The 25,563-nt window shown below is 49.9% G+C and overlaps 12 protein-coding genes across 12 annotated transcripts; 5 read left to right on the top strand and 7 right to left on the bottom strand.

Annotated features, from left to right (window-relative positions):
- Positions 1–244: 244 nt before the first annotated feature.
- EI90DRAFT_1089935 (uncharacterized protein) lies at positions 245–1,229 on the bottom strand. Its single transcript, XM_039051470.1, has 2 exons — positions 441–1,229; positions 245–360 (listed from the first exon to the last, which is right to left on the bottom strand). The coding sequence occupies exon 1, from the start codon at positions 1,075–1,077 to the stop codon at positions 496–498; it is 582 nt and encodes a 193-aa protein (XP_038915629.1). The 5' UTR covers positions 1,078–1,229; the 3' UTR covers positions 245–360; positions 441–495.
- Positions 1,230–1,624: 395 nt separating this feature from the next.
- Positions 1,625–1,948, top strand: EI90DRAFT_3200945 (uncharacterized protein; the record flags this gene model as incomplete). The annotated part of the gene is made up of 1 exon (XM_039066420.1): positions 1,625–1,948. A coding segment is annotated over one exon (324 nt), but the record flags the coding sequence as incomplete, so codon positions are not given.
- A 1,939-nt stretch (positions 1,949–3,887) lies between these two features.
- EI90DRAFT_3058970 (uncharacterized protein) lies at positions 3,888–4,385 on the bottom strand. Its single transcript, XM_039060405.1, has one exon. It carries the CDS (start codon positions 4,330–4,332, stop codon positions 4,024–4,026), a length of 309 nt encoding a protein of 102 aa, XP_038915627.1. The 5' UTR covers positions 4,333–4,385; the 3' UTR covers positions 3,888–4,023.
- Positions 4,386–5,503: 1,118 nt separating this feature from the next.
- EI90DRAFT_3154787 (uncharacterized protein) lies at positions 5,504–7,452 on the bottom strand. The gene is made up of 2 exons (XM_039065950.1): positions 6,598–7,452; positions 5,504–6,541 (listed from the first exon to the last, which is right to left on the bottom strand). The coding sequence occupies exons 1-2, from the start codon at positions 7,320–7,322 to the stop codon at positions 5,749–5,751; spliced, it is 1,518 nt and encodes a 505-aa protein (XP_038915626.1). The 5' UTR covers positions 7,323–7,452; the 3' UTR covers positions 5,504–5,748.
- A 3,059-nt stretch (positions 7,453–10,511) lies between these two features.
- On the bottom strand, positions 10,512–11,276 carry EI90DRAFT_3058939 (uncharacterized protein). Its single transcript, XM_039060404.1, has one exon. It carries the CDS (start codon positions 11,174–11,176, stop codon positions 10,922–10,924), a length of 255 nt encoding a protein of 84 aa, XP_038915625.1. The 5' UTR covers positions 11,177–11,276; the 3' UTR covers positions 10,512–10,921.
- EI90DRAFT_3058933 (uncharacterized protein) lies at positions 11,180–12,175 on the top strand. The gene is made up of 2 exons (XM_039060403.1): positions 11,180–11,611; positions 11,661–12,175. The coding sequence occupies exons 1-2, from the start codon at positions 11,420–11,422 to the stop codon at positions 11,937–11,939; spliced, it is 471 nt and encodes a 156-aa protein (XP_038915624.1). The 5' UTR covers positions 11,180–11,419; the 3' UTR covers positions 11,940–12,175.
- Positions 12,176–12,533: 358 nt separating this feature from the next.
- EI90DRAFT_1089373 (uncharacterized protein) lies at positions 12,534–13,235 on the bottom strand. The gene is made up of 3 exons (XM_039051468.1): positions 13,216–13,235; positions 12,836–13,099; positions 12,534–12,775 (listed from the first exon to the last, which is right to left on the bottom strand). The coding sequence occupies exons 2-3, from the start codon at positions 12,951–12,953 to the stop codon at positions 12,627–12,629; spliced, it is 267 nt and encodes an 88-aa protein (XP_038915623.1). The 5' UTR covers positions 12,954–13,099; positions 13,216–13,235; the 3' UTR covers positions 12,534–12,626.
- Positions 13,236–13,765: 530 nt separating this feature from the next.
- Positions 13,766–14,895, top strand: EI90DRAFT_1089784 (uncharacterized protein). The gene is made up of 4 exons (XM_039051469.1): positions 13,766–14,253; positions 14,314–14,453; positions 14,507–14,752; positions 14,804–14,895. Exons 1-4 carry the CDS (start codon positions 13,990–13,992, stop codon positions 14,805–14,807), a joined length of 654 nt encoding a protein of 217 aa, XP_038915622.1. The 5' UTR covers positions 13,766–13,989; the 3' UTR covers positions 14,808–14,895.
- Positions 14,791–15,171, top strand: EI90DRAFT_2921215 (uncharacterized protein; the record flags this gene model as incomplete). The annotated part of the gene is made up of 1 exon (XM_039054769.1): positions 14,791–15,171. A coding segment is annotated over one exon (381 nt), but the record flags the coding sequence as incomplete, so codon positions are not given.
- A 1,903-nt stretch (positions 15,172–17,074) lies between these two features.
- Positions 17,075–17,572, bottom strand: EI90DRAFT_3058919 (uncharacterized protein). The gene has a single exon (XM_039060402.1). The coding sequence runs from the start codon at positions 17,517–17,519 to the stop codon at positions 17,211–17,213; it is 309 nt and encodes a 102-aa protein (XP_038915620.1). The 5' UTR covers positions 17,520–17,572; the 3' UTR covers positions 17,075–17,210.
- Positions 17,573–18,584: 1,012 nt separating this feature from the next.
- On the bottom strand, positions 18,585–20,619 carry EI90DRAFT_3058913 (uncharacterized protein). Its single transcript, XM_039060401.1, is given in 5 exon segments — positions 18,585–19,719; positions 19,782–20,271; positions 20,351–20,447; positions 20,469–20,552; positions 20,565–20,619. 4 exon segments carry the CDS (start codon positions 20,475–20,477, stop codon positions 18,900–18,902), a joined length of 1,416 nt encoding a protein of 471 aa, XP_038915619.1. The 5' UTR covers positions 20,478–20,552; positions 20,565–20,619; the 3' UTR covers positions 18,585–18,899.
- On the top strand, positions 20,415–20,737 carry EI90DRAFT_1089274 (uncharacterized protein). Its single transcript, XM_039051467.1, has one exon. The coding sequence runs from the start codon at positions 20,476–20,478 to the stop codon at positions 20,659–20,661; it is 186 nt and encodes a 61-aa protein (XP_038915618.1). The 5' UTR covers positions 20,415–20,475; the 3' UTR covers positions 20,662–20,737.
- The last annotated feature ends 4,826 nt before the right edge of the window (positions 20,738–25,563 follow it).

The following is a 25,563-nucleotide window of genomic DNA, read 5'->3' as shown; positions in this document are numbered from 1 at the left end:
CTGCTGAAATTTCATCAAAGCTTGTGTCGGCGTCACACAAAGACATCCATTCAGAGTTACATAAGTCCACCATTGATAGCTTGGATCCCTATACGAGGGGCTAGGAAGTCATCTAGAGCTGTTCTGGTATGACTCAGAGCATTGGAATAGAAGTAACCAGGCTGAAGCATATCGCTGGAGGCAAATAACCGAGAGGGGTGACAAGGTGGATACCAGACGAGACTCTGATGTTCGCAATTCGAATATAGGATAGTTCGCTGTGGCAGCTGCGTTTGGTGGTCCGAACCAAATAACTATCAACAACGGAGACCATGTCAAAAAATCGCTTGCAAAATACTCAAGGGGGCGTAGTAAACACAAGTGGGTTTTTTGCGATCTGTTATTGGCCCTAATACTTTTGATTTACAATCCATCCCCGACAGAAGGGTACTTGAATATATGTTGTCCTGATTTGGCAGTGGTTAGCAAAGTACTGCCTTATATGTCGTGTTCGGCTCAACTCTCCTCTCTGCCCACAACACCCTCTGCGATTGCTGATACACGATGTTTGATCGATTTAAGTTTTCTAAGAGAGGACATTCTCCTGCACCTCCCGGTAGCCCTTCGCGACCCTCGACATCCGTTCCCAGCCCCCAGATCACTACTTCTCCCACTGAAAGCGATCCAACAACTAGCACAGATTGCGGTGGATTTGATAGATCCCGTCTTGAGCCTCTTACTACTACTGGTGGTAGTTCTCGAGGCCAGAAGCAGCGGTGGTCTGTTCGGCACGCTATAGATCAGCTGTTCAACAGAAATCCCAGCCCCGATCCCACTCATATCGACCAATCGAACTCCCCCGATCCCATACAATCTGACCCCTCGGTGCCCGATCTGCCATCCCCAACCGTCCCTGCTGGTGACGGAAAGAAAACAATCATCGCCGCCACAAGGCTCGTCCTTCAAACCGCCGCCTCTGCCCTTAAGTTCGTCCCTATTCCAAACCTCGACCAGATACCAAGTATACTTTTGACGTGGCTCCAAGTTTACGAGGTTCGCAGGTGTTGTGATTTTGCAATCTAATGAAATGACCTCCATGGTTTCCTGCAGACGATCGACGACAACGACGAAAATCTCAAGGGATTAGACAATGAAGTTCGAAAGGCTCACGAAACGATTTTCAGGCCTCTCCAGTTGTGGACTGGCCAAGTTCCTCTCGAAATAAGTGATCTGATTCAACAATTTAACTTGTATGTGCATTCAATTCATCATTCTCTCGCCCAAATCTTAACCCTCGGTCACAGAGCTCTAAAACAACAATTAAAGCAAATCGAGGCACTCAAACGTCAAAAGCTTGCCAAGAGGGTAATTTTAGCGACTGAAATAACCCAGGAAATAAGCACCGTACAGTCGTGCATCCGTGATGCTATCTCCCGCTTTTCGGTTCGTCTCGTCTACATTCAGGCCATTAGAAGATTGACTGGGGGATTCTCCATAGACTGCTGCGACAACTCTGAATCTCCTTCACACGATTCGGTTGTCGGTGGACTGTTTGTTGTTCTCCATTGATTTCACCGTTTGGAATTTAATGAACATTTCAGATGAACTCTCAAAACTCCACAAAGCAAATGCGGGATATCTTGCCATGAAAAGCAAGTTGGAGTGCCTGAAAAGTACGCATGTCCAGATCCAGAAATCGATACTCGATCATTTGGAGAATCGGAAGCACCGATTTGTCTGGCTTCGCGGCTCTCCGGGTACGGGAAAGACTGCTATATCAATGAGTGTTGCCTCGGCTCTTAACAAGCAGGGTCGCTTGGCGGCATCTTTCTTCTGGGACAAAAATCGTCAGGGAGAAGGACTTGCTTCAATTGAACACTTTCCCTCCACTCTCGCACGTCAGCTTGCGTTGTTTAACGCCGAGTATGAAGGTCTTCTTGTTAGTCAACTTCGACAGTCCCCGGCACTGGAAGACCTCCGACTAGAGGAGCAGATGGGATCTTTGATTGTCGATCTCATACACAAGCTCTTTCCTTTGCATGGGGAGCGTCCCGTCATCATCTTGGATGGTTTGGACGAGTGTGGGGCTCAGGAGGAACTTGAGTCCTTAATGAATCTAGTACTTGTCCTCGATGAGCTGCCAGCCACATTTGCCATGTTGGTCAGCTGTTGGCCGGAGTCATCCATTGTATCGGCATGGGAAAGAGCTCGGGCTCAGGGTCTTGCCATACCATGTGCAGATGTGGACATCGTCGCTGAGGAAGAGAAGTTCCATACTGTCCACCGCATGGTGGAGCAAGGCCTCCGGAGTTGTGTCAATAAGTCTTTCTGGAAACCGTCAACAAAGGATATCGATATATTTTCCACAGCCTGTCATGGATTGCCCATTATCGCCTCAATCCGAGTCCGGGATGTCAGTATTCGAACTCGTCGTGGTACAACCCTTCGATCCGAGTTCAAATACTTCCGTGACCTCATCGATGCCCCTGCTGATGTCAATTTGGAGTACCTGCGCATACTTCGCCGTGCCTATATATTTGACTCATCTGGAGTTCCTCCACATATAGCGGAGAACTATCGCCAAGTGGTTGCCACAATCAATGTGGCATTTGAGCCACTGAGTGTGTTTTCCATGTCACAGCTATTAGGAATTGCCGAGGAAGAGGTCTTAGCCATATTGGATCCAATTCGCTCAATTGTTGACCTTTCTTCGACAAATAGCTTGGACAGTGGTTTGGACGGTGGCTCGGACGGTGGCTTGGAAAGTTCCTCGAATGACATGCAGGGCATCAAATTCTATCATGCAACGATGAAAGAGTTTATAACGGGGGATCCGATTGGTGATGAAAACGACAAAGTATTCTTTATCAAGAACGTGAATAAGTATTTCTTCGGACTACCACTCCTCCGATTTTTCAATAATAGTTGCGAGCAGGATGTGTTTGGGTTGCCCACTGTTCTCCCTTTAGGAGAAGAGGGGAAATGGAGCAATCTTCCTGAGAGAGAGCATCAGAGCCCTTATCGTCTTCGATATGCTCATCATCTCCGATATGCTCATGAATACTTATTAGAACACTTAGACCCCTCACAACTCTTTGCACTAGAGTCCAATTTGCAGAACGAGTTTAATATATTTCTCACGCAAAACTTGGTTACATATGTCCACCTGGCGTCCTATGATGAACAGCGCAAGGGATTCCCTCGTGGATTTGATGAATTCAAGGTAAATAAAATTGTTGTGTCACGATTATTTTGATATGACATCATTTTTAACAGAATTGCGATTCATTCAAACTTTTGAGAGAAGCTCAAGGAAAGCAATTTGTGTCGTATCTGAGCATTGCAGCTGCCTTGGAACCATGGCACCTCCATCGATCGACCCTTCCTTTCACCCCATCCTCATCACCTTTTCACAAACTGTATGGCCACCTTTCTGATCCTGTCCGGATCTTCACCATTTCCGGCGAGTTTACCGGGCACAGAATCCCATTGAGTGAGGATTTACTCAATGCTCGAATGGTCATGGAGGCGAAGCTGCATAATCTGCCGAAGAAGGCTGATAGTCGGGGTGTTTATGATGCCCAATTCAATGACCCTGATGTTCGTAACGGTATCGTGACATGTGCGGCGCTCTCCCTTGATGGTGGCCATGTAGCTCTTGGTTTTGGTAGCGGTGTCATCGAGCTTGCCGATATCGACCATCAGCACACAATTTCCCGATTCCAGCTCGATCCACCCAACCATCCAGTCTGGATCGAATTTGTCCATGGCAGCCACCGAGTTGCTGTCGAGGACAATGAGGGGAACGTCACCATCCTTAGCCACGATATGGCCCCTGTTAATATTGGTACTCTTCCCAACAATCCTCTTCCTGCTGTAACTCGAGTATCAGATAATGGATTATTTATCATACGGGTTCCACAGAACACTGATAGCTCTTGGTACGACAGCATGACTCTCATATCCATTTCGGGTGACCCACACATGCAGCACCTTGCACCTCCTTCTTCCAATAATTTCACTCCAACTTCCAACCCTCCTATCTTAGCCTCCAAGTCTTCTACTAGGTCCTCTGCATCCCCAGTGATTCCTCACCATCGCACGCTTGGGTTTTCTCCGGGAGCACATTATATCGGCGCTTTCGATGGCCTCAGTGCTTTCACCTGGTCGACAGGTTTGGGTGAGCTCATTGCGAGTTATCGTGTGACAGATTTCGAATTTTGGATCATGAATCCTGCTATTCCCCTCGCCCGCTCTTATCGCACCCCTGATCCTGTATCCACTCAGCCTACCCTTTCCTTGACAGAAGGTGAAGCAGCAGATATACATCATCCCAAAACACATGCAGGGCATAACTTGGACGAATCCTGGATCAAGTGCCCATTTTATGTTGTCTTGCAACGTGGGGGTAGGAGGTTTGAAGTCCATTCATCCGCTGCCGGAAGAACCCCGCTTTTCGGAACTGTTGGCCCCGCTGGGCTACCAGTGTTCTTCGATGGCAAATTAGAATTCATTATTCCCAAGGAGTATCGCCCAGTTGTCTTTTCTGGTGCCGAAGGTTCAGGCGTTTGGTATGGTGAACGAGTGCCATCTGATCCTACCTATCTGTACAGCCCTCGGTCCAGCAAAGATGGGACTCGAATTCTCTCCCAAGGCCAACAGACAGCTCCAATTGTCGTTGATCTTAGTCAGGTCCTTTAGGATATTTGTGGTCAATTGCAATATCTTCCTATTTACCTTCCGCGTTCTGTCCACTATCAGAGGGGGAATTGCGAAGTTTCGCTAGGTCGCCCTTTCAGCTTTCTGGACTTCCCTCGGACGAGGTTCCCTTTCCCTATGGTACAGTGGGAATACGGGCTCGGAAACTTCAACGGATCTATGACCATTCCTTCCTTGCACTGTCGTTTAGTCCCGGGTCGGACAACATGAATGCTCGCCAGCATTTATGACCACAGACTTTTTGCTTTTGCGCTTTCCATAGTTCCTTGATTCGCTTTTCACTCCGCATCAGAAGAATGAAGGTATATATCTATCTGTCCATTTGAGCCAACCTGCACCGCTAAAAGGCTTGACCGAAGTGGATCACCTTGAACGTATTAAAAAAATCGGTATTTCTTTTGCCAATTTCCACCGTTTCACCCGGTGTTCATCCATAATGTGACAAAGAACCAACGTTGTATAAATGATAGATATGCGCGTGTGCGAGCGTTTAGTGCTACAAGATACTAATCGGGACAAAGGTGAACGATTTTTTCGCATCGCGTTAAATAAAGCCAATGTATGGGCAAATCCGTCCCAACTTAGCCCATGGACTTATGAGACTCGAAGAGTACCTCGTTCCACCCCGGCTTGATTGCACCGAAACCTGTGGCCAGCAAAAGCTGCAGGATTTGTGCTGCATTCGGATCAGTCCCAAGACCAATGCACAAAGAAATGGGATAGGTATCCTTAAGCCCTCCCACTCGGTAGCAGTTCTCGGTGACTTCATCCCAGAATCATGCTTGCCAGGAAAGAGCGACTTTTTATCCAACTGTTTATTGTGTTCAGAACCTGACACATCAACGTACCAGCATCAGCCAGGGGTGGTCATTGAGCCATATACTCCATCTGACCCCCGCATACAGAATAACACATCTGCACAATTTAGAATAAAGTTATAGAAGGTGAGCAGCCAGGGTCCAATATATGCAACTGGAAGGGCACAGTTTTCCCGCAAGTTATAAGCTCATCCCATATTGGCGTCTCTGATTTATTGAGGTGCTGATCATGCTATCGCAGCATACAATCCTCCAAACTCCAATGCCGTGTGTTCAACTCGACGTGCCTGATTTCGACCCATCGTGGCCAGCCAAATCTCCACTGGCGCCTGTAGGCTCTTATCGTTGCCCTTGCTGTGAATGTCTCGTATGCATGTGTGGCATGCCCACCAGGCATTGGGCAATGCAGCACAAGCCATCTCGGCTGTACTTGTGAAGTGAGAGTGGCAGGTCGCGACTCTGACTGTGCATCGACTAGGATCCATCTGTTAAGGGTTGCGGCGGTAAGCTGCAATCGTCCGAATCCTGAGCGTTCGTCGTAGGTGAACGTTTCATGCATGGATCCAAATGGGGAGAACTGGATGACGGCATAAGGGATCATGAGGGATAGCGCAGGGAGGCCGAGGACGGAAAAATTAAACGTCAATGTGCTGACGGCGGTTGGCCCACGGCTAGCAGAGGAGTCAAAGGTATTGGACAATGAGGGCTTTTTTGCCACTAGATTCTTCCGCGATATCTTGAATCGTGGGATACCAACTGGATATGGGAGTGCTAGAATCAGAGTCCATAGTGGGCGGAAGGTCCAGTTGATATGTTGCTTGTCATTAAGATCAGAATGTTCAGTACTTTCATGATCCTTCGCTGAATAACTTGGATGTATCGAACGTTCGCGACGAGGGCGCCAAGCGTCGCCTGAACCCTTGTAATGGATGAGATATGCCTTTTGACCCAAAGCGAAGACACCACCTGCAATGGCAACACAATCTCTCGTTGCATTGTCTCGATGGTCACCGAATGCCTGATACCTACAACATAAAAGGCTCGAATTGAGAAGAGGGTGAAGCATAGCGTAGCGACATACCATGTCCAGCCAGTAGGAAATGATGCGCCCCAGTTCTTTTCCATATGTGCCACCCCTGTGCCTCCAAAGACTTCTAATCCCACCCCATCGGTGTCGATATGCTTCACGTCATAATTTGCCTTCGATCCGGTTGAGAAAATTGCCCAATGCAATGGAAGTAAAGTTTCCAATCTTGAAAGGGCCATGCTGTGCGGAGTACTCAGTAGAGGGTGCTCCTGCGATAATGGAACACAATCCGTTATGTCTATGGACACTTTCCAGTGCTCGGAAGAGCTTTCTCCGCATGGGACGGTGAGATTATAACGTTGGGTCTTTGGCTCCACAGTGAAGCTTCCAATATTAGGTATGTTCAAAGTATATGGTTGCAAACCTGTCTCTGAATCGGGCGGGGAGTCCACGATATGTTGAAGCTCATCAGGAAATAAGTGGAACTCGAGCGGCTCGATAGTAGACGAGTCACCAATAGGTGTTACTGAGAAATGGAAATAGTGCTTCCGAGGAGTACCTGATGGCGTCGAGTCTCCAAGAGAGCAAAAAATCAGGATGATGGAGAGTCCCGCCGATTCGTCTTGTATCCGAGTATACCAGCCCTCGAAACCGACATACGAAGGGTGAGGGGCATACTGATCCTTTTGCACCAAAAGGCGCGTCGATAACCATCGCGGAAACAATAGGTCGGCTGCTGTTGCAGAAAATCCCCAAAAAGAACGGGGTACGGCAACCATGCGAGTCGTTCAGCGACAGGTGCCAATTTCCTATTTCCATTGTGCAACCACCTGCCAATTCATTCGGAGGTTGCCAGCTATGGGCACGGCTTACATCCTAGAAGAACCCTTGTATCTTCTACAGTACATCCGAGGAGGGATGTAAAATCCGTGGGATATAGAGACTTCTCAGATTTAGACTACGACACAAACAACCGTACATACACGGCTCTTGAGCTTGGTTTCCAACATGTCAAGGACGTTCCCTAACTTCTTGCCATATACCAATGCTTTAGCTAAGTGCCCGATGTCTCAAGGAGCTGCCTCAATGTGATTTCCGAACATCGCGGGTCATCATGCGATATGTGCCACGATTGAACGTGGCGCGAGTGAAATGCCAGTGGCGAACCAATGGTGAGAGACACAACCGCTTCGGCTCATCAACGGGATCAACTAATGTGGCCATTCAGGGGGGGTTCATGTAGTAGTTGGCCCCTTTAGTGCCGCAAGAACGCGTAGCTAAACGTGCTTTCATCCACTTGCGCTTGCTCCAACCGATCGCTCAGTGAACAGCGAAACAAAAACGTTAGACTAAAAGGCATCAAAGACAAGCGGGCCATTTCTAGGCGCTATTTCCTGCGCCTTTAGTATTGGGCTCTACCCTTCGTAGGATCCACAATTTCAGTGGGCTCGTTGCTGTCCAATTCTTTGCTTCATAAATTTGAACAAACTGGCTCACACCCTTGGTACGTAGCTCCGACTCCGACTGGCCTATTCCATTGTCTGACCGACTGCCTTTGGTCGTGCAGTGAATATACCATCTCGGTACTAAAAAGGCTGTCTATGCGTCACTGCTGCCACGCTGGGGGCCGGGGCCCGAACTGACGTTATCTCGACTCCTACCTCCCCCGATCAACTGCTCTGGTTGACTAGTTACGTAAATCAGTGCAAGCGCCGCGCGAATTGTGTTTACGCAGCATGGAGTGCACAGTTACTGCAAAGTGGGTGCGGTAATCTAGAACTTATCGCCAGGGACAATCCACTTGGAAGCCCGACTGGAAAGGGCTTTGGAAACATATGATAGATATCTGGGTTCGCTGATATACTTGATTGCCGAGTAATCACTTCCGTTAGTACCTTATTCGTGAATTGGCTATACGCCGCCCTGCGATCTCTGCAACAGCTGCCGCAAACACCGCATCAGCGCTTGAGCGAAGGTTATAAAGACTCGAGGACAGTAACGCGAGGTGCGTCACATTCTATCACACGCAGCGGTGAAGGGATTCATAATGCTCAGGGTATCCAACTGGTTGTGAAAATGACTTCCTCGGACTGCCGTTCCTTCGAGTTGTCAACAATAATGAGCCAGATGTATTTGGGATGCCCACTACTCTCATTTTAGGAGACGAACGTTCATTTACATCATGTGGGTGATATCCAGCATAAGTGCTTTAACGATGCTGATGTCATTTTCTGTTAGAATTGCAGTTCATTCGAGCTACGAGAGAAGCTCAATGGAAGAATCGCGCATAATTCCAATTTCGGAACAGTCATCTTCAACTACCAAACCGTTGTTTGCTTTCACCCCATCCTCATCAGCTTTTTACGAACTGTACGGTCATCTCTGATCCTGTCCGGGTCTTCGCCACTTCTGGCGATTATTCTGGACATGCAAATCCCGTTGAGTGAGAATTGACTCAATGCCCGAACGGTCATGGAAGCAAAGTTGCCAAAGAAGGTTGACAGATGGGGCGGTGACGCGACCAATTACGAAGCCCAATTCCCACTACTCTGTAGCGGGTCTTGAATGCGTGAACTGAATGCCCGTGCAAGAGGTCCTCTATTATTGCAAATTAGCAAATTACCTGGCTAACCCAGGGTCCATCACTTGTATTCCAAAATCAAGCTAAGTTCCCGCATTTGGTTTGTAAGTAGTTGTGCAACCTGGTGTCAAGGGCCCCTTCCGATTCACGTGCCCTTTCAACTCCCATCTCCATCTTTCACAGCTGCCACCATCACAATCGAACGCGTTTTGAAAAACCACGCTCTACACCCTCTCAGACTCGTTAACTGCCCTTCAACCTCGCGATAACCAACGGCTATGAACCGTAGCTCCAGACAGACACCAGGAAATGAACACAAACCCCCAATCGGGGCAGCCCTGACCCGATCCCCCTGCTGGCAACAGACGACAGTCGCACCCACCTTCAATCAACATACAACGACGCATCCGATTGCCTTTGCAGAAAGGAGTTCTTCACCAATGTCTCCGAGCCCAGAAATGCAAGATGACAACAGGGATGAACAAGTCAAACCTTCCGCAGCCACCTTCTCCCTCGTCCCCCAACCCTCCGGCTGTCAACCTCGATCATAAACATACCGCCATCACATGGTACTCCGTCACGAAAGGTGCGTGCCTTATTGAAGGCAGCGTCATTCAATGTCCCTGTACCCAGCGAACTCTGTGGGACAGCTTACAAAATAGCCTGGAGTGTCGCAGACAAGGAAATCACGCCTATTGTCCAAGCAGCCATCCAAGTTGGCTACCACCCTGCTCCATTCCACGACTGCATAAACCTAATAAGGCAGACTACACTCACCCCCGCTCCTACAGACCTATACAGCTCCTAGAGGTCCATCGTTGCTATCCGGCTTTCATACTATGCCAGCCAACATGAACTCCTTCCGGTCACCCAATTCGGAGGAATGAGAGGGAGATCGATCTGCAGAAGACAACACCCTCTCAGCCATCCACGAGATGAAACTTACAGCTACTTCACTCGCTTTTGACATAACAGGTTTCTTTGATCTTGTCTCGCACCCACATCTGCTCAACACTTTGCCCGATAAAAATCCTACAGTCAGATGGGTGGCTTCCTTCCTCAGCGACTGCCACATTGCCCTCATCCCAGCCGCATATTTCTCTGCCCCTCTGATCGTGACATCCTTTGTGTCTGTAATGCTGTATTCCACGTTGACAACGGTGAAAAACCATTTGAGAAACATCCATTTTGCCCCTGAATTGTCTCTGTTGTACGCATCCAAATACATATCTTAGCGAGTGAAAAGAGTGGCGGGTTCTGCCGCGTCAGGCGGCGATCACCAGTTATTCAATGATCCCGATGTTCGCAATGGTGTTGTGACATGTGCGGCACTTCTCCCCCATTGATGGTCGCTATGTAGCCCTGATGTTTGGTAACGGTATCATTGAGCTCATCGACGTCGACCAGAGTCAGCCCACCATTTCCCGATTCCAGCCCGATCCACACAACTACCCCGCCCCATTGAATTTTCCCATGGGGGCAACTCTCGTTACCGAGGAAAACGAGGAAAACGTCAGTCCTTATCCATGGTAGAACCCCCGTAAATCTTGATATCAATGGCCCCTTCCCTACGTATATTGATACTTTAGTGTCGGATAATGGATCATTTGTCGGACGAGTTCCACGCAAGCCTTGGTATGACGAAATCCAACTCTTGGATTATGAATCCCACAGTCCAACCCCTTGCTCATGTCTCATATATTCCTGATCCCGTGTCTCACTGAAAGACATTGCGACAGACACACATCAATCCGAATTAGTGGACGCAGAGTAGGTCAAGCATACATGACCCGACGTCTATTCACCTATTCCCGGAAGAATCCCGCTATTGTGCACTGGAAACGTGAGTGAGGAGCCACTGATATGGTCCAACTGCAGAACAGACTTCTGTGCCGCGATGGTCTTAGGGTGCGTGGCGACAACCGTCTGAGAGCTTGGTGTGGTAATCGAGCGCCGTTTGATGCTATGAATCTCTACCGCCTTCCATCCAGCAAGGATGGAACTGCAAGGCCGGATGACGGCTCCAATTGTTGTCGATATCAGTAAAGTCATCTAGGTCGTTGTCACCCTTAGCCATGGTATCGTCCCCGTGAGTCTTGATACTCTCCCCAACGGCCCCTTCGTGCCGGAACATTGATGTCAGAGGCCTTGGTACGACAACATGTCGGCAACATGACGCCTATACCGATGACCCGCACGTTTCCCCTCTCCTTCTGACCCTTCCACTCCATCCTTCCACCCAAATCCTTTGCTAGCAATTCCTCGTCGTCGCCCGCCTGGGTTCCCTTCCGGAGCATGGTATTTTGGCACTTTCGATGGTGTCAACGCTTTCACTCAGTCGACCGAGTCGGGCGAGGTGCCTTACAGCGTTACGAATGTCAGTTCTTGATTTATGAATCTACTACTTGCTCATATCTCATCCCTGCTCCCGTATCCCTCGTCCCTGGTGATCCGGCAGACATGCACCTTTCTGAACCGGATATATGCGTGACTCGGATGCATCCCATTTGCGGCCTCCCACCAAGCACGCACGAAGACCTCGGCGTCAATTCGTCTGTTGCAGGGAGAATCCCCATTGCTCTGGATGGGAAACATAAGCGAGGGGGCACCAATATGGTTTGACGGCAGAACAGAGTCCACTGTCTCCATGCCGTACCCGCCGGTTAACTTCAGGATGGGTTACATCAACCATCCAGGTGCCTCGTATGGTGATCAAGTGTTGTTTGATGCTAAATCACTAGCACTTTTGGTCGAGCAAGGGGGCGAGTCGACTTCTCAAAGACCGGATGACGACTCCAATTGTCGTCAAAATTAGCAAGTCGTTTAGGATGGGTCGGGGGTCATTGCGATTCTTTCTTCTCCACTTGTTAGTCGCCTAGTTCGAGCGTTTTTCTGTCACTACGTTATACATTGTCCTCTGATTTGTACATCATTGCGCTTGACATTTTATAATATTAATGATAACGAGTTAGTTGTGAATGGCAGGTGAAGGGGGAAACAACATCCTCTTGCTCTGAAGTCGAATGGCGAAGCGCCACCACCCCGAACAAGGATCATATATCCACTTGCCTGGATTAGTTGAGCCAAGCGTACTTCCGGCATTGGTTGCTGCACTCATGGAATCCCCATCCGACATCCACCTACGGCCCATTGCTCCTACGATACTGGCAGAGATATTGTCACTGAGGGTGCTTGCGAGTCCGAGGAGCCGCATTCCCATCCCCTTTATTTGACCCTCTGTAAGGCCAAATGCCTCTCAACCTTGCCGGCGATGTTCGATGCTCTGGATAGATTCAGACAGTAATAGAAAGTGTCAAACCTCTCTCCCCCACCAGGTTGGAAGCAGAGCCGGTTGGCGAAAGAAGAGGAGACAAATCACCTTTCGAGCATTGGGGCGACGCTTTCCAGTCGGTGGCTCTGAGGGAAGAAGCGGGAGAGCTAGTACTGACGTGAAGGGATGAACGGATCGCTTAGCGTGTTAAAGAGTAACAACCCGGTGGAGCTATGTTGGCGCATCACGCGGACGGTGGAGTGACATGAGCAGAAGAAATGATTGCCGTCTGAGAGTATAGAGCCTGATTGAGATACTCTGTACGGATGGGACTTCGTCATCACTCCAAGTATTAACACCCATTCTCAAGGATAGTAGCACTTGATATGTGGGGAAGACTAGGTAAATTCATGTGTTAGAACGACAGCGAAATAGGATACCTCCGCTACTTGGATACCCGGAGGTGCGAGGCCACCAATTAGAGTTGAGGGAAGCGGACACCGCAGAAAGGAATCCAACAGTAATAGCGCAAGATTGGAATATTGATATTTTTTGCATCAGTTCTATTACTGGTCAGTGGGCCGACAAAAATAGTGGATGCCTCGCCTGGTAAGTAATTGCTGCTGAAATTTCGTCTAGGTTTGTGTCGCCATTAACACAAAGCCATCCAGTCAGACACAGCCCACCATCAATGGCTTGGATCCCTATACGAGGAGCTGGGAAGTCATCTAGTGCTGTTTGGGGATGACTCAGAGCATTGGAATCGAAGCAACCGGGCTGAAGCATATTGCTAGATGGCAGCGGAGAGGGAACAACTGACAAGGTGGACAACAGACGAGACCCTGATGTTTGTGTGTGCAATCAGTTTAATATTCGCGTATAGGACAGTTCGCTGTGGCAGGCAACACAAGGCTGCGTGTGGTCCGAACCAAATAACTATCAACGACAGCGACAATGTTAAAAAATTACTTACAAGGGAACGTAGTAGGGAACGTAGTAAACACAAGTGGTTTTTTTGGTTTTCGCTATCGGCCCCAGGTAGCGTAGTTAACATTCCATCGCCGACAGAAGGGTATTTCAATATTTGTTGTCCTGCATTGGCAGTGGTTAGGACAGTACTGCCTTATATGTCGATGTGTGGTTGAGGGCGGTTCAACACTCTCGTCTCCGCCCACAACACTCTCTGTGATTGCTGATACACGATGTTTGATCGATTTAAGTTTTCTAACAGAGGACACTCTCCTGCGCCTCCCGGTGGCTCTTCGCGACCCTCGACCTCTGTTCCTAGCCTTCAGATCACTACTTCTCCCACTGAAAGCGTTGCAACAACTAGCACAGATCGCGGTGGATCTGATAGATCCGGTCTTAAGCCTCTGACTACTACCGGCGGTAGTTCTCGAGGCCGGAAGCAGCGGTGGCCTATTCGGCACACTATAGCTAAGCTGTTGAGCAGAAATCCCGGTCCCGATCCCACTGATATCGACCAATCGAAGCCCTCCGATCACAGACAATCTCCCCCTTCTACGCCTGACCCACCACCCCCTAGTCTATCGCCATCTCCCGTTCTCCTTGGGGGGCCATCGATATCCCTCACATGATGCCCCACGGGCCCATCATCCATAGCAACACTGAGACACCCCACCCACCACCAGGACGCACAGGCGTGAACTTAGATGCCTCATCGTCAACAGATCGGACACCGTCATCTTCAGCTGTCCCTGCTGGTGACGGAAAGAAAACAATCATCGCCGCCACAAAGCTCGTCCTTCAAACTGCCGCCTCTGCCCTTAAGTTCGCCCCTATTCCAAACGTCGATCAGATACCAAATATACTTCTGAAATGGCTCCAAGTTTACGAGGTTCGCAGGTGTTGTTGCAATTTTGCGATTTAATGATATAACCTCCATGTTTTCATGCAGACCATCGACGACAACGACGAAAATCTCAAGGGATTAGACGATGAAGTTCGAAAGGCTCATGAAACGATTTTCAGGCCAGTCCAGTTGTGGACTGGCCAAGTTCCTCTCGAAATAAGTGAACTGATTGAACGATTTAACTCGTATGTGCATTCATTCATTGTTCTCTCGCCCAAATCTTGACCCTCGGTCACAGAGCTCTAAAACAACAATTAAAGGAAATAGAGGCACTCAAACGTCAAAAGCTTGCCAAGAGGGTAATTTTAGCGACTGAGATAACGCAAGAAATAAGCGCCGTACAGTCGTGCATCCGTGATGCTATCTCCCACTTTTCGGTTCGTCTCGTCTACGTTCAAGCCATTAGAAGATTGACCGGGCGATTCTCCATAGGCTGCTGCGACAACTCTAAGTCTCCTTCACACAATTCGGGTATCGGTGGACTGTTTGTTGTTCTCCATTGATTTCACCGTTTGGAATTTAATGAACATTTCAGATGAACTCTCAAAACTCCACAAAGCAAATGCGGGATATCTTGCCGTGAAAAGCAAGTCGGAGTGCCTGGAAAGTACGCGTGTCCAGATACAGAAATCGATACTCGATCATTTGGAGAACCGGAAGCACCGATTTGTCTGGCTTCGCGGCTCTCCGGGTACGGGAAAGACTGCTATATCGATGAGTGTTGCCTCGGCTCTTAACAAACAGGGTCGCTTGGCGGCATCTTTCTTCTGGGACAAAAATCGTCAGGGAGAAGGACTTGCTTCGATTGAACACTTTCCCTCCACTCTCGCACGTCAGCTTGCCTTGTTTAATGCCGAGTATGAAGGTCTTCTTGTCAGTCAACTTCGACAGTCCCCGGCACTGAAGGACCTCCGACTGGAGGAGCAGATGGGATCTCTGATTGTCGATCTCATACACAAACTCTTATCTTTGCGTGGGGAGCGTTCCGTCATCATCTTGGATGGATTGGACGAGTGTGGGGCTCAGGAGGAACTTGAGTCCTTAATGAATCTAGTACTTATCCTCGATGAGCTGCCAGCCACATTTGCCGTGTTGGTCAGCTGTCGGCCGGAGTCATCCGTTGTATCGGCATGGGAAGGAGCTCGGGCTCAGGGTCTTGCCATACCGTGTGCAGATGTGGACATCGTCCCTGAGGAAGAGAAGTTCCATACTATCCGCCGCATGGTGGAGCAAGGCCTCCGGAGTTGTGTCAATAAGTCTTTCTGGAAACCGTCAACAAAGGATATCGATATATTTTCCACAGCCTGTCGTGGATTGCCAATTATCGCCTCAATCCGAGTCCGGGATGTCAGTATTCAAACTCGTCGTGGTGCAACCCTTCGATCCGAGTTCAAATACTTCCGTGACCTCATCGATGCCCCTGTTGACGTCAATTTGGAGTACCTGCGCATACTTCGCCGTGCCTATACATTTGACTCATCTGGAGTTCCTCCACATATAGCGGAGAACTATCGCCAAGTGGTTGCCACAATCAATGTGGCGTTTGAGCCACTGAGTGTGTTTTCCATGTCACAGCTATTAGGAATTGCCGAGGAAGAGGTCTTAGCCATATTAGATCCAATTCGCTCAATTGTTGACCTTTCTTTGACAAATGGCTTGGAAAGTTTCTCAAAGGACATGCAGGGTATCAAATTCTATCATGCAACGATGAAAGAGTTTATAATGGGGAATCCGATTGGTAACGAGAATGACAAAGTATTCTTTATCAGGGATGCTAATAAGTATTTCCTCGGACTGCCACTCCTCCGATTTTTCAATAATAGTTGCGAGCAGGATGTGTTTGGGTTGCCCACTGTTCTCCCTTTAGGAGATGAGGGGAAATGGAGCAATCTTCCTAAGAGAGAACGTTTTCCCCCTTATCGTCTCCGATATGCTCATCATCTCCGATATGCTCGTGAATACTTATTAGAACACTTAGACCCCTCACAACTCTTTGCACTAGAGTCCAGTTTGCAGAACGAGTTTAATATATTTCTCACGCGAAACTTGGTTACATATGTCCACCTGGCGTCCTATGATGAACAGCGCAAGGGATTCCCTCGTGGATTTGATGAATTCAAGGTAAATAAAATTGTTGTGTCACGATTATTTTGATATGACGTCATTTTTAACAGGATTGCGATTCATTCAAACTTTTGAGAGAAGCTCAAGGAAAGCAATTTGTGTCGTATCTGAGTATTTCAGCTGCCTTGGAACCATGGCACCTCCATCGATCGACCCTTCCTTTCACCCCATCCTCATCACCTTTTCACAAATTGTATGGCCACCTCTCCGATCCCGTCTGGATCTTCACCATTTCTGGCGAGTTTACCGGGTACAGAATCCCATTGAGTGAGGATTTACTCAATGCTCGAATGGTCATGGAGGCGAAGCTGCATAATCTGCCGAAGAAGGCTGATAGTCGGGGTGTTTATGATGCCCAATTCAATGACCCAGATGTTCGTAACGGTATCGTGACATGTGCGGCACTCTCCCTTGATGGTGGCCATGTAGCTCTTGGTTTTGGTAGTGGTGTCATCGAGCTTGCCGATATCGACCATCAGCACACAATTTCCCGATTCCAGCTCGATCCACCCAACCATCCAGTCTGGATCGAATTTGTCCATGGCAGCCACCGAGTTGCTGTCGAGGACAATGAGGGGAACGTCACCATCCTTAGCCATGATATGGCCCCTGTTAATATTGGTACTCTTCCCAACAATCCTCTTCCTGCTGTAACTCGAGTATCAGATAATGGATTATTTATCATACGGGTTCCACAGAACACTGATAGCTCTTGGTACGACAGCATGACTCTCATATCCATTTCGGGTGACCCGCACATGCAGCACCTTGCACCTCCTTCTTCCAATAATTTCACTCCAACTTCCAACCCTCCTATCTTAGCCTCCAAGTCTTCTACTAGGTCCTCTGCATCCCCAGTGATTCCTCACCGTCGCACGCTTGGGTTTTCTCCGGGAGCACATTATATCGGCGCTTTCGATGGCCTCAGTGCTTTCACCTGGTCGACAGGTTCGGGTGAGCTCATTGCGAGTTATCGTGTGACAGATTTCGAATTTTGGATCATGAATCCTGCTGTTCCCCTCGCCCGCTCTTATCGCATCCCTGATCCTGTATCCACTCAGCCTACCCTTTCCTTGACAGAAGGTGAAGCAGCAGATATACATCATCCCAAAACACACGCAGGGCATAACTTGGACGAATCCTGGATCAAGTGCCCATTTTATGTTGTCTTGCAACGTGGGGATAGGAGGTTTGAAGTCCATTCATCCGCTGCCGGAAGAACCCCGCTTTTCGGAACTGTTGGCCCCGCTGGGCTACCAGTGTTCTTCGATGGCAAATTAGAATTCATTATTCCCAAGGAGTATCGCCCAGTTGTCTTTTCTGGTGCCGAAGGTTCAGGCGTTTGGTATGGTGAACGAGTGCCATCTGATCCTACCTATCTGTACAGCCCTCGGTCCAGCAAAGATGGGACTCGAATTCTCTCCCAAGGCCGACAGACAGCTCCAATTGTCGTTGATCTTAGTCAGGTCCTTTAGGATATTTGTGGTCAATTGCAATATCTTCCTATTTACCTTCCGTGTTCTGTCCACTATCAGAGGGGGAATTGCGAAGTTTCGCTAGGTCGCCCTTCCATCTTTCTGGACTTCCCTCGGACGAGGTTCCCTTTCCCTATGGTGCAGTGTGTATAAATACGGGCTTGGAGACTTCAACGGATCTATGACCATTCCTTCCTTGCACTGTCGTTTAGTCCCGGGTCGGACAACATGAATGCTCACCAGCGTTTACGACCACAGACTTTTTGATTTTGCGCTTTCCATAGTTCCTTCACTCCGCATCAGAAGAATGAAGGTATATATCTATCTGTCCATTTGAGCCAACCTGCACCGCTAAAAGGCTTGGCCGAAACGGATCACTTTGAACGTATTAAAAAAATCGGTATTTCTTTTGCCAATTTCCACCATTTCGCCCGGCGTTCATCCATAATGTGACAAAGAACCAACGTTGTATAAATGCTAGATATGCGGGTGTATGAGCGTTTAGTGCTACAAGATATAAGGACAAAAGTGGACGATTTTTTTACATCGCGTAAATAAAGCCAATGTATGGGCAACCCCATCCTTACTTAGCCCATGGACTTATGAGGCTCGAAGAGTACCTCATTCCACCTCGGCTTGATCGCGCTGAAACCTGTGGCCAGCGAAAGCTGCAGAATTTGTGTCGCATCCAGATTAATCCCAAGACCAGTGCGCAGATAAGTATCCTTAAACCCTCCACCCACGGTAGCAGTCCTCGATGACTTCATCCCAGAATCATGCACGCCAGGAAAGAGCAACGTTTTATCCAACTGTTTATTGTGATCTCGACGTATCAGCATCAACCTGGGGTGGCCATTGAGCCATATACTCCATCCGACCCCCGCATACAGAATAACACATCTGCACAATTTAGAATAAAGTTATAGAAGGTGAGCAGCCAGGGTCCAATATATGCAACTGGAAGGGCACAGTTTTCCGCAAGTTATAATAAACTCGTCTCATATTGGCGTCTTTGATTTATTGAGGCGCTGATCATGCTATCGCAGCATACAATCCTCCAAACTCCAATGCCGCGTGTTCAAACTCGACGTTCCTGATTTCGACCCATCGTGGCCAGCCAAATCTCCACTGGCGCCTGTAGGCTCTTATCGTTGCCCTTGCTGTGAATGACTCGTACTCACATGTGGCATGCCCACCAGGCATCGGGCAATGCAGCGCAAGCCACCTAGGCTGTACTTGTGAATTGAGAGTGGCAGGTCGCGACTCTGACTGTGCATCGATTAGGATCCGTCTGTTAAGGGTTGCGGCGCTAAGCTGCAATCGTCCGAATCCTGAGCGTTCATCGTATGTGAACGTTTCATGCATGGATCCAAACGGGGAGAACTGGATGACGGCATAAAGGATCATGAGGGATAACGCAGGGAGGCCGAAGACGGAGAAATTAAACGTCAATGTTGACCCACGGCCAGCAGAGGAGTCAAAAGTATTGAACAATGAGGGCTTTTTTGCCATTGGATCCTTCCGCGATATCTTGAATCGTGGGATACCAACGGGATACGGGAGTGCTAGAATCAGAGTCCATAGTGGGCGGAAGGTCCAGTTGATATGCTGCTTGTCATTAGGACCAGAATTTTCAGTACTTTCATGATCTTTCGCTGAATAACTTGGATGTATCGAACGTTCATAACGAGGGCGCCAGGCGTCGCCTGAATCCTTGTAATGGATGAGATATGCCTTTTGACCCAAAGCGAAGACACCACCCACAATGGCAACACAATCTCTCGTCGCATTGTCTCGATGGTCACCGAATGTCTGCGTGGGATCGTGCGAGGATGCGCCAAATGCCTGACACCTACAACACAAAAAAAAGCTCGAATTGAGAAGAGGGTAGTGAAGCACAACGTAGCGACGTGCCATGTCCAGCCAGTTGGAAACAATGCGCCCCAGTTCTTTTCCATATGTGCCACCCCATCGGTGCCGATATGCTTCACGTCGTAATCTGCCTTTGATCCGGTTGAGAAAATTGCCCAATGCAATGGAAGTAAAGTTTCCAGTCTTGAAAGGGTCATGCTGTGCGGAGTACTCAGTAGAGGGTGCTCCTGCGATAATGGAACACGATCCGTTATGTTTATGGACACTTTCCAGTGCTCGGAAGAGCTTTCTCCACATGGGACGGTGAGATTATAACGTTGGGTCTTTGGCTCCACGGTGAAGCTTCCAATATTAGGTATGTTCAAAGTATATGGTTGCAAACCTGTCTCTGAATCGGGCGGGGAGTCCACGATATGTTGAAGGTCATCAGGAAATAAGTGGAACTCGACCGGCTCGATAGTAGACGAGTCACCAATGGGCGTTACTGAGAAATGGAAATAGTGCTTCCTAGGAGTGCCTGATGGCGTCGAGTCTTCCAAGAGAGCAAAAAATCAGGATGATGGAAAGTCCCGCCGATTCGTCTTGTATCCGAGTATACCAGCCCTCGAAACCGACATACGAAGGGTGCAGGGCATACTGATCCTTGTGCGCCAAGAGGCACGTCGATAACCATCGCGGAAACAATAGGTCGGCTGTTGTTGCGGAAAGCTCTCAAAAGGAACGGGGTACGGCAACCATGCGAGTCGTTCAGCGACAGGTGTCAATTTCCTATTTCTATTGCGCAACCACCTGCCAATTCATTCGGAGGTTGCCAGCTATGGGCACGGCTCACATCCTAGAAGAACCCTTGTATCTTTTACTTGTCACCCAGTACATCCGAGGAGGGGCACTTGGCTATGTAAAATCCGTTGAATATCCGTAAGAGACTTTTCAGATTTAGGCTACGACACAAACAACCGTACATACATGGCTCTTGAGCTTGGTTTCCAACATGTCAAGCGCTCGAGGAGGTTCCCTAACTTCTCGCCATATACCAATGCCTTAGCTAAGTGCTCGATGTCTCAAGGAGCTACCTCAATGTGATTTCCGAACATCACGGGTCGTCATGCGGTATGTGCCACGATCGAACGTGGCGCGAGTGAAATGCCAGTGGCGAACCAATGATGAGAGACACAACCGCTTCGGCTCATCAACGTCAACGGGACCAACTAATGTGGCCATTCAGGGGGGTTTCCTGTAGTAGCTGGCCCCTTTAGCGTCACAAGAACGCTTGGCTAAACGTTCTTTCCTGGGCTTGCGCTTGCTCCAGCCGATCGCCTGAGTGAAACAGCGAAACAGAGATGTTAGACTAAAAGGCGCCGAAGACAAGCGGGCCATTCCTAGGCACTATTTCCTGCGCCTTTAGTATCGGGCTCTACCCTTGTAGGACCCACAATTTCAGTGGGCTCGTTGCTGTCCAATTCTTCGCTTCATAAATTTGAGGAAACTGGCTCACACCGTTGGTAGGTAGCTCCGACTCCGACTGGCCTAGTCCATTGTCTGACCGACTGCCTTTGGTCGTGCAGTGAATATACCATCTTGGTACTAAAATTCTGGACAAAAGGCTGTTTACACGTCACTGCCGCCAGGTTTGGGGCCGGGGGTTTGACACCTCCCGAACTGATGCTATCTCGACTCCTACCCCCCCCCCCCCCCCGATCTACTGCGCTGGTCGACTAGTTTCGTAAACCAGTGCAAGCGCCGCGCGAATTGTGTTTAAGCAGCATGGAGCGCACAGTTACTGCGAAGCTTAGTGGGTGTGGTAATCTAGAATCGACAACTCGTCGCTAGGGACGATCCACTTGGAAGCCCGACTGGAAAGGGCTTTTGCGCCGCTCACGGTGTGTATTAGGCAATCCATATATTGGATTCAGGATAGGTTCGAATTTGCGAGCGCCATTGGAAACATATGATAGATATCTGGGTTCGTTGATATACTTGATTGCCGAGTAATCACTCCGTTAGTACCTAATTCGTGAATTGGCTATACACTGCCCTATGATCTTTGCAATAGCTGCCGCAAGCACTGCATCAGCGCTTGAGCGAAGGTTATAAAGACTCGAGGACAGTGACGCGAAGTGCGTCACATTCTATCACACACAGCGGTGAAGGGATTCATAACGTTCAGGGTATCCAACTGGTTGTGAAAACGACTTCCTCGGACTGCCGCTCGTTCGGGTTGTCAAGAATAATGAGCCAGATGTATTTGGGATGCCCGCTACTCCCATTTCAGGAGATGAACGTTCATGAACATCATGTGGGTGATATCGTGCATAAGTACTTTAACGATGCTGATGTCATTTTCTGTTAGAATTGCGATTCATTCGAGCTCCAAGAGAAGCTTGAGAAGAATCGCGCATAATTCCGATTTCGGAATAGTCATCTTCAACTACCGAGCCGTTGTTTGCTTTCACCCCATCCTCATCACCTTTTTACGAACTGTACGGTCATCTCTCTGATCCTGTTCGAGTCTTCGCCATTTCTGGCGATTATTCTAGACACGCAAATCCCGTTGAGTGAGAATTTACTCAATGCTCGAACAGTCATGGAAGCAAAGTTGCCAAAGAAGGTTGACAGATGGGTTGGTGACGCGGCCAATTACGAAGCCTAATTCAATCATCGCAACAGTGTTGTGACATCATACATGTGCGGCACTTCTCCCCCGATGGTCGTCATGTAGCCCTCGATTTTGGTAACCGACATTGACCAACGCACTATTTCCCGATTCCAGCTCGATCCACCCAACTACTCTGCCCCATTGAATTTGCCCGTGGCAGCAACTGTCGTTACTGAGGATAACGAGGAAAACACCAGTCCTTGGCCATGGTAGGACCCCGCAAATCTCGGTATCAATGGCCCCTTCCCTACGTATATTGATACTTTAGTGTCGGATAATGGATCACTTGTGGGACGAGTTCCACGCAAGCCTTGGTGTGACGACATAACGCTCACATCGGCTTCAAACGATTTGCACGTTCAGCTCCCTCGCTTCCCCTCCTTCCCTCCCTTCTATTCCATCCTTCCGCTCACATCCCCTGTTGGCCAACCCTCATCGCCGCACGTTTGCGGTTCACAGAGTTGGTTGTGCGTCATCGTGTTACGAAATTCAGTTTTTGGATTATGAATCCCCCAGTCCAACCCCTTGCTCACATCTCATATATTCCTGATCCCGTGTCCACCCGACTCACTGAAGGACATGCGAAAGACATGCATCATTAATTCCGAATTAGTGGACGCAGAATAGGTCAAACATACATGAGGACCTCGGCGTCTATTCACCTGTTCCCGGAAGAATCCCGCTATTGTGCACCGGAAACGTGAGTGAGGATCCACTGATATGGTCCAACTCCAGAACAGAATTCTGTGCCGCGGTGATCTTAGGGTGCGTGGCGACAACCGTCTGAGAGCTTGGTATGGTAATCGAGCGTCGTTTGACGGCTCCATTGTCGTCGATATTAATAAAGTCGTCTAGGATGCCTTCGTGCCGGAACATTGATGTCAGAGTGTCAGGGCACACCCGCCTGACCCGGCTCCACCCGGCCCAACCTGGCCCGGTACCCCGCTGGCCCACCCTTCCTTACCTCCTCCCCCTTTTCCTTCTTCTCCCTCATCCTCCCCTCCTCAGTTCCTCCTTATCTTACTCCTTCTTTATTCTCCCTTTATTCCACATGGACGACTTTCTCTGTATCATTGTACAATTGACCCATCTGCAGCGCGCCCACCATGTACCCGGCCCGGGCACCTCGGGCGACCTCCCACTGTGCCCAGCATGCGCACCTGCACCGGATACCCTCGGGATCTCCCACGGAGACACCCGGGTGGTTACGGCTGTGTGCGAGGGTGACGTGGCACCCGTCATGTGATCCAAGCCGCATGTATATAAACGAACCTGAAGTGGGAACCGAAGAAGTAGCCTTCTTCTCAACCTTCCACTTCAGTCTAAGTGGCCAGGGACCACTGTCCCACATCGGGCCTGTCAGTACGCACGCCCGATCCGCCCCCCGCCAGGCTCTCGGTCCCGGACGCTATACCCGGACCCCCTCGACCCCGGACGAGTCCCTGACAGCAGAAGAAGGCTTCAACTTCATCTCCCCCGCCTCCCCTGCCTCTCCTGCCATGGTGACGGAAGAACAGTACGACGACCTCCTAGCCCGGTTCCAGGAACTGCAGGCTATTGTGGAGAACCAAGTCCTTAACCATCCCCCACCTGCTCCCGCGCCTGCACCCGCGCCTACCCCCGCACCCGCTCCCACACCCGCCCCCAGACCCAAACCACCTAAGGTCGCCCCCCCATGCCCTTCTCGGGAGCCAGTGAGGACCTGGACCGTTTCAAAGCCGAATGTGGAATCTACTTCCACGTCCGCGCGTCTGAGTTCCCCACCGCCCTCTCCCAGATTCTCTTCGTGTTGTCCTACATGAAGGGAGGGCCGGCAGGAGCATGGGCAACGCAACGCACGATCTCGCTGTTGACCGCAGGGTCTCCGGCACTCACCATGGACGAGTTCAACACGGAACTCGACGACATGTTCCAGGACCCAAATCGGGAAGCCACCGCCCGGCAGAAGCTGGCGGCCATCCGACAGGGGAGCGACTCCGTGGACAAGGTCATCCAGGAGTTCGAAATATTAGGGCCTGCCTCAAGACTGGGTGACGTAGGGCTGGTCGACCGCTTCGAGCAAGCGATCAATGCCCGGCTCCGCGAGAGCATTTACCGTCTCTGCCCTATGCCCACCACCTGGGCTGAATGGAAACGCGAGGCCACCCTCCTCGACAACCAGTGGCGACGTTTCCAGGCCACCCAACCACGAGCACCCCCACCTAGACCCCCACTCCCACCAACCAGACCCCCTCTAGCCACCACCCCCCCCTACGCGCGGCCCACACCCACCACTTCACGACCTACGCCCGCACCCGCACCCCCAACCCCCGCAACCCGTCCCACACCAGGAACAGGTCCACAGCCAATGGACCTCGACCGATCGAGGACTGACCAAAGACGGAAGGGGTTGTGCTACAATTGCAACGCCCCAGGCCATGTCGCACGAGAGTGCCCGCACCCTAAGGTCCACCGAGTCCGACGCCTGCATCCGGAGGACCTACGAGTGTTGATGGAAGGGCTGAAGAGGCAATTGGGTGAGGGACCAGAGGCAGAAGAGGGAGAGACGGGGCCAGACCCCCAGGAAGAGGATTTTCAGGAAGGCGACCGGTGAGGGATGCGCCCCGGCTGCCTGTAGAAGATAACCCGTGTAAATACCGCAACGTGCGCGAGTCAACGCCACTGCAGAAATTCCATCGAGTTATCGCAAAGAAAAAGAGGAAAAGCGCATCCTCTACCCACAGAAGTGAGAGACGCCCAGAGCTAACACCCGAAGTAGCGGTGTCTCCACCCGCCATTTACGTCCTTTCCAAACAATCCCCCAGGTCACTCAACCTCACGGTGACGTTGACCACCCTGACCTCTCTCGCCCCCGTATCAGTGTCAGCCCTCCTGGATTCAGGGGCCACCGGGAACTTCGTAAGCCCTGAGTTCGTCCGGAAGCACAGGCTCGAGACCACCCCACTCCCACAACCCATACCCGTCCGCAATGTCGATGGCACCCCGAACGAGAATGGGGCCATAACGGAAGAACTGGAAGCCCTCCTGACGTTCGGACGACATACAGAACGGGCCCGCTTTGCAGTTGCAAACCTGGGACGCCAATCCCTCATCATAGGGCACTCGTGGTTGCTGCATCACAACCCAGAGGTGGACTGGGCATGACAGAAGGTCGTCATGTCCCGCTGC

This window comes from Cantharellus anzutake, assembly GCF_015039405.1.
Source record: "Cantharellus anzutake strain C23 chromosome Unknown EI90scaffold_25, whole genome shotgun sequence".
In the NCBI taxonomy this organism is placed as follows: Eukaryota; Fungi; Basidiomycota; class Agaricomycetes; order Cantharellales; family Hydnaceae; genus Cantharellus; species Cantharellus anzutake.
The sequence above is the reverse complement of the archived record's forward strand: the minus strand, read 5'-3'. Positions and strand labels throughout refer to the sequence as shown.